The sequence below is a fragment of the Morone saxatilis genome, unplaced genomic scaffold (genome assembly GCF_004916995.1).
Source record: "Morone saxatilis isolate NCDOM2014 unplaced genomic scaffold, NCSU_SB_2.0 Contig18, whole genome shotgun sequence".
Taxonomy (NCBI): Eukaryota; Metazoa; Chordata; class Actinopteri; family Moronidae; genus Morone; species Morone saxatilis.
Window position 1 is genome coordinate 14,724,614 of NW_023339740.1, and position 7,892 is coordinate 14,732,505.

Below are 7,892 nucleotides of genomic sequence, written 5' to 3' on the forward strand. Positions count from 1 at the left end.
CCCCCCCCAGTGCGGAGACTGGTGAACTCAACGCTCACTGAAGCAGAACCGTGGGAGTTGTAGATCACAGAGGAAAATACATCAAATAAAACCTGCATGAACGACCTTGTTTGATCAGACAGTCTGACAGCATGATTCAAACATCTTAAATCATCAACTTAATAATCACATTCAACTCTCAGATAACTCGACAAGTCCTGCATACTGGATCTAACAGAACCTGGGTCTAAACCCCCCGCTGATGGTGATTAATGTAGTCGACTGTAGTATCTGCTGCTTTCAGTGTAACCGAATGAAAATACGCCCACTTCTCCCACTCACACATTCACTCTCCGTCTCTGCCGATTCATGTTAAAAGCACCTACAGTTCAGCTCCAACACCCACAGCTGTGCATAAGAATATGTAAGTGCCACTCAACCTGGACTCTGAGTGACTGTGCCCACACGTTCAGATGCCTACACTATTTCAGGCTTTATAAACAGCAGCATAAATAGGTGAAAAAACCTTTTAATGTTTGATGAGGAATAATGGAAAAGATGCCAGTATTGAGAGAAACGACAACAACGTGCAGTTTTTTTAACACAGGAGACCTCTCGTTTGGCAGCAAACGTGATCTGTAGTTTTAGTTCAAGTAATAATACTGTGAAAATTGTGAAGTGAAGTGGTCCTTCACCAGCTCAGAGTACACAGCTGCTGAACATCTGCACATAAACTATTTTAATTTGAAAATTCAAGCTCAATGTGTCTTTATGAGTTACGGACACATTTATAAACTGTTTTAAACCTTCCTGTGTATGATTACCTGTGTATAAAAGATTGATTATATATTGGATATCATTAAATAGGATTACAGTACTGTGTTACCAATCATTCATTAACTGTTTATACACAGATACGAACGCTTTAGAGTAGTTATATCTGTTGACAAATAAACATTGTGAAATGCTGTAAACAACAGTGTAGAAATACTCTGTTGCATGTTATGTGTGTATCACTTTAATGTTGCAGCTGGTAAAGATAGGAATTACTTGAACTATTTTATGTAACTTAATCTATAATAATATATCAGAATGTATTTGTCCATTATATCTTGTATCAATAATTTGTATAATAATTACATTACTAAAGCTGTTAAGTAATAGTAGTGGACTAAAATCACATTTACACACTTAAACAAAGTACCTAAAATGTTACTCCATTACAGCACTTGAGTAAATGTACCTAGTAACTTTCCACTGCTGCATATAATAAACCAACTAACATGGTGCTTCAAAGACAAGATGAAACTCTAAATCACATTAAAAAGTCGGAGTTTGACCCACTTAACCTCTCAACAAAAAGATGGGGCAACCACCCTAATATTCATACTGTATAAATTAACATATTTAATTCCCTTCCTCTTTAAACTCCTTTTCAACTTCTCCCTTTTTCCCTTAACCATAAAACGAGTGAGCAGACAGTCTTTAACCCTTCGAGGATGTGAATAATTTTTGGAGCAGAGACTGAATAACAATTTCTGCAACTGGTTTGCAATTATGCTGCCAACAGTAATAAATTAGTTATTCATTATCGCTTAAAATAGAAGCTTCTGTCCTCTCTGTTTCGATATTCTGTGTGCTTTGTGATGTTTTTTTTTGTCTTAGGTATTTTTTACCATGGGGCATTTTACTGCCAGGGGACGCTCTCCATCTGTAGCCATCTATAATTAATATTTTCCTTCCATTATTCCACTCAGCGATACTACTCTGGACAGAAAAATATCTGTTTTTTTTCCTTCACTGCAAAACATTCGACACAAAGTAAAGATTTCTCTGTAAACCCCCAGCCTTTAAATAGACATTTGCGAGGAAACAGAGGTTTTGTTATATCATTGGTCTTCCTGTTCTTTGGATGTTAGGCTTTGAAACCCCAGTCCACTCCTACAGCTCAGGATGAAGCTTTGAGTGTAGGTGTGTATAAGGTATACAGGTTATTCAATGACAGCAGGATGCACAAATAGAAATGGATTTTGGCCAAAAATGCAGCAAAAAGTAAGCGTAAACAAACATTTTCATCATTTAGAAGCATTGTGATTAATGCCACAATAATATGATCTGATAAATAAACCAGATAAAGAACAGACAAACAGACTAAACTGATTCTGGAGGATTTTAACTCCATTTAAGGCAATCCACCTTTAAAATTTACAGAAATGCGTAGCGATTGTTTACAGGCTCCTGTTTGTTTGTACACTTCCGTTGTGGCTGACTGCGACATGGATACTCCAATCAATAATTCATCACTCAGCCTTTGTCTGAAGAGCTACGGCCACGGGAACAGGACAGTCCGCGTCTATAAAGGTTCAATAAAGAGCTAAAGAGGGGAGTGAAGGGGACAGATGCAGACATTAAAGCCCCCATGGGATCTTTGTGAAGGAGAAGAAATTAACATTTTGAAGCCTGCATGTGGACAGCTTGGCAGAAATTGTGACCTTTAACCTGTTAGTGGCGCTACATTTGAAGACTGGAAAATTATTCAGTGAAAGTCATATGGGGACAGATTGTCAAACCCCCTTCTCCAAACAGTGATAGTGTAATAATAGCTTAGAAACCGTAGGCTAACCAGACTCTACTTACTTGAGCAGTGTGCATGGGGCCTATACTCGACGATCATATATCATAAAGTCACAATAAAAGACATATTTAGTTTACTTTGTGCATAGACTGAAAGATGCACTTTGACCTCATACTAATCCTTGGATATGTCATTCTAGTATTTCTAGATTAGTTTGTTATGTTTTTATGTGTGTAAATGAATTGCTGTTTCCTTCAGTTGTCCCTTGAAGAATGAATCAGGTATTGTGAATTGAAGAGTTTGGATGAGATTAGACTGAATGGTGTGTTTCTCTGCTCTAACATTAGCATGTCTGACTACCTGTTAGCCTGTTAGCTGCTCTGGACTGCTCTTTATTGGATCTGAGGAAGTTCACACTCTAAACTGTTGGTTGGTCTTGTTACAGTCTTGTAGACATCTAGTTAGTCTAGTTAGTAAGTAAAAACACAAACAATAAGGTATCTAACCTTGTTTGCTCATCCAAGTCTGTGTTTTACAGCAAGTTAAGCATCCAAACTAGGTGATAACAGTTGGATTTCACAGACTAACTAGCTCTATAATACAAAACAAAACAATATCGCTCCTTTATTTTCATGTTTTCTACATGGGTCATCAACTGGTGAGGATTTTGTCTTGGGACCTGTTAGCTTTAGCCTCTGTCTTTTAGCACAATATCATGTAGCCTATTTCAGAGCCTTTTACAATGTTCTCATTTTGAAACGAGTCAGCTGATAACAGACCACAGTTAGATAAACTAACAACATCTGCTACATACAGTTGTAACGTATCGTGTCCCATAGACACTGCACCTTAAAGTCTATTACAGTAACTTAATCATTTTGGGATTATTATTTTTGTACATTCACATATTCTTTATAATTCATACCGTGAACTTTTGGATATTGACTCTTTTAATTTTAAAACATTTTTTTGTTGTTTATTGCACATTTATGATATCTGACTTTTGCAGTACTTTTTAGTTTTTTCTTTTTATTTTCTCTTACGATATTTATTGTTGTGCACCCAAATACCAAGAAACATTTTCATCAAATTCCTTGTATGTGAAAACCTACTTAATAAATAAACTATTCTGATTAAAATATTATTTCATTTATGATGATTTTTGAGTAGTAAATCTGTCACTGTTATTATTTTAACTTGCATTATGTGCTGTGCGAGAATGGAAAACCTGACAGGAGTATTAAAAGTACCTAAGGGAGGTCAGTTAGTTAATGAAGCAGCAATAACAGTGACTGTAAAAAAAAAAAAAACAACACTGCTTCATCAGTAATTAAGTTTATGTATAATGAGGGCTCTCACCTGTGTAGTCCTCAAAGCACTCGCAGGTGTAGCCTCCCTCTCTGCTGCGACACACGCCGTGGGCTCCACAGGGTTTCGAGTAGCAGAGGTCAATCTCTGTCTCGCAGTAGTCTCCTGTGAAGCCGGTGGGACAGCGGCAGCGTAGTCCGGCGATGGGGTGGATGGGTCTGAACAGGATGGTGTCTGATGCAACGAACGGTGCCAGGCTGTCGAACTTCAGCACAGACACACACTTCATGTAGTTCTCGCACGGCTCACGGAGGCAGATGTTGTCATCAAAAGGAAGAACTTCCTGGGAGGAAATCTTAGCGAGAAGGCTGCGGTTGAGATACAGCCTCTCCTGGAGTTCCTCTGAGCCGAAAAACTCTCCACCTCCACTTTCAACCCCTCTCCCAGTCTTTTCCCCTCCTTGGCCAAGCCCTCCAGGGCGCTGAGACCCCTCGTCCAGCACAGGTACGGCCACAGACAGGCTCACGTTCAGGATGCGGGCACTGACATCGGTGTCGTCTTGGATGTTAAAGATGACGACGTCTTCGCGGGCGGCAGACAGAACACGGGCCACCCCATCCAAGAACTGGGCGAGCAGCAGGGAGAGGAAGTGCTCCTGGGAGGTGTTGGCCAGCCTCAATGTGATACTGTTGGACAGCATTTCATCGGTGATGATGGTGACTTGCAGAAGGCACTGGGCTGACACTGAGTGGACACCGTCTGGAGGAAAAGGAAAAGATGGATTAACTTCAGACTAACAAAATATTTAAATAGTTACTGCTTAAGATAATGTATTTTATATACAATTAGCAAGGGTGATGGTGTTGATGATTGGGTTGGGAGAAGATGGCTGTATGTACTCCACGTTTTAAGTGCAAAAGTGTGTTTTAATAGTCTTTGGACAACAATGGAGCTCTTTGGCACAGAGGAATGAGATATATCAGGTTCTAGATATAAATAGTTGTTAGGAGATTTGTTGACAATAAGAAACAGATCTATCCTTTCAATAAATGACGAGTTTCATTTCATACTGTATTAAAAACCAAAGTCACCAGCGATTGCAGCATCAACACATGCAGCAGCTGCTACAACAGTAGCCGCTGGATAGATGCAGGTACAAGCATGGTGGAAGATTTGTGCAACAGCTGCTCATGTATCACTCTGTACAGGTATTTACAGAAGTAAACTCTCATATGGAAACAGAATAATAACACGGTTGTTACTGTGAACGCAACACCAAATGAATCAATGGAGGCTTTAAATGGCACAAATTGTATTTAAATTGACACTTTGATGAATATTAACGCTTTCTTTACACACATTCTTGGCTCAGACAAGTGTTTTTTTTTCTCATGTGCCAGAACAGATAACAGATGTATGCCAAGACTAGGAGAGAACAAGTGTATGTTTTCTTTCAATACATTCCAAGTATTGGCATTCTAATCAGCAATTTCACGCCTGTATTCACAACTAACCCTTTCTTTTCTTTGTCCGGAAGCAGAGATGCTACTTCATTATACATGCCATACTAAAAGCTTCAAATTTACCGGTTACAGCATTTCTCAGCTCAAATCTCGTCTTTTATCTTGTTGTTGTAACAGCCGATCCTGTTCATGTTTGATCTTCTATACATTCAATTCTTTGGCTTTGACTGTAGACATGTAGTGTTTTGTCTGCTATTATACAGTAGGGCCATGACTGTAAAATACATTAATTCCTGTGGTAGGCTTTTATTTTTATGTAGATGTTGCTGTTGGTCACAATAAAAATGTAAATGATAGACTTTACACACATATTTAACCTGTGTAACCCATTTACATAGAGTTATGACTTTGTTAAGGCTGTTTTCTTGCTTGTTTTTCTCCTGCAACCACATTTACAGCAAAAGTAAAACTGCTCATCAGCTGAAAGTCCCCGGCCGGAGCAGTCAGAGCCCTGCTCACTGAGGAGTAAAATTATAATGATAACAGGCTCGATACTAAACCATCCAATCACAAAGAGCAAAGAACACAAAGGGAAGTTCTGTATGTTGCTAACAAGCACAAAACCTATGGATCTGAGTCAGTTACAGGTTCAAGGTTTCTCTAAATCCAGCAGACAGAGAAAGTCTGAAACAAATGTAGAACTGAACCTGGATCATTCTGCTCTCTGCCCGGCAATAAGAAACCAAAGTCACAAAACAAACAGTTTGCGTTGCATCTGTCTAAAACTGTGCTTCCCATTACCTCAAATCATATCACAATTTATTTTAAATTAAGTTATTGAATATGTTTTTATTCTCTTATCATGGGAAGTCATAGTTTCATCATCAGATTTAAACATCTGGTGAAAAGTAACACCTTATGGTTTCTCTTTATAGAAGATAAATTCACTAATTTGAGGGTTTTTTATTACTTAACTGCTTAAATACATTCCCTCTGATATTTCCTAATCTTAAAATAGCCTAACATAGGACATTTTAAAATGCACATTGAGTTGTATACAAGCATTACTATCTTCCTTAAACTAAAATTACACTTCTTGGCCCTTTTGGTGCTGCTATTAGAAGTAAAAAGTAAAATATAGAAAAATCAATGGTAGTAGGAAAGTGTATCCATTTAATTTTAAGTGTATATTTTGAACACATAACTTTCATTTTAAGCATCACACAGCAACATTTAATGATATGCCTGAGCACTCTTGTCAAAACCTGCACTGTAGGTAACATTTAACAGAATAAGGTGAGCCACTGTGGCAACAACTATGGGATAAATAAATGTGGGCAAAATCTGAATTTACTTTATATCTCGCTTAAGTTTGCAAACATGAGCCTCCATAAGCTACTTGTCATACCAGAACAAGTAAGGCTGTAGCAGTAAGAGCCCTGAGCGTATTGAACTGAGCAGTGGTGTGATTATGTCATTTTATCTCACTTTGAGGTCACGGTGAGAGACCACTATCATTTTGTCCATCTCTGTTTCTGTAGCCTCAAGAGCAAACACAAAACAGGCTTAATCAAATCAAATGTGTCATGAAAACAAGCCTCTACCTCTCCCTCTAAAATAATCAATGGGACGCTTTGTTTTGGGCATCTGGACGCCAGCCAGAGAGCAGAACCTGCGAGCTGAACTCACACAAACAAACAGCACTGCCCAAAGTTACCAGATCCCTGTTTTGGCACTGGGCGAGTTTAAACACATAGTGCCAAGGGAGGGGGTCAGGAAAAGGGGGAGGGGGAGGGAGGGTCATAGAGGAAGTGAGACAGAGAAGCATGTTTGACACGGCTTTAATCCTTCTGCTTTCAGTCAAGCGCTTCCAGCACAGTAATAATACAGGGCCTTAGCAGAGGAAGTGGGGAAAAATCAAAGCACAGAGACGAGCAGGGTCGCTCCTCTAATTCACACTTTACTGTAAACACACACTCTCTCACACACACACACACACACCTGTGTACACGAGAAAGACTTGCATATAAGAGGAGAACATAACAGGGAGTCACGACAGGCAGAGCAACTCGTAGTTCAGGCTCCAGACTTTACAAGGGAGGACAGATTTACAGCTAGAGATGCAACTGAAGATTGTTTTTGTTATCAATCAATCTTCAGATTTTTATTCTTATGATTCACATATGTATCAATTTTTTTTATTCAATCGACAGTGGATTTTAAAATGAAAGCAAATGTTTGCCGTTTTCTGTAAAAAACTTAGTTTTAAATGATTTATTAAGTATCAAAATCACTGATTATCAACTCATTCCTTGATCAATTATCTATGTACTATTTACAACTCTGCATGTGTTTTAAGAGCACTAAAGTCAAAATGTTGTAATGAACTTTATAAAGGGAAAGTATTAATTATGGATTTAATCATGGATTAACAATTTTCTCAATTAATCAATTAATCATTTGTCCAATGGTGCAAAGAGATTCAGTTTGGCATCATAAAAGAATCTCAAAAAAGCCAATATTTACATTTTAACCTTGTTGCTTAAAAACAATTGATCAATTATCAA

The 7,892-nt window shown here is 38.3% G+C and overlaps 1 protein-coding gene across 1 annotated transcript in view; it reads right to left on the reverse strand.

Annotated features, from left to right (window-relative positions):
• celsr2 (cadherin, EGF LAG seven-pass G-type receptor 2) overlaps positions 1–7,892 on the reverse strand; it is a 61,314-nt gene that overhangs the window by 34,795 nt on the left and 18,627 nt on the right. The window contains exon 2 of the mRNA XM_035661390.1: positions 3,914–4,621. Within this exon, the coding sequence (XP_035517283.1) occupies positions 3,914–4,621 (708 nt within the window). The remainder of the gene's footprint in view (positions 1–3,913; positions 4,622–7,892) is intronic.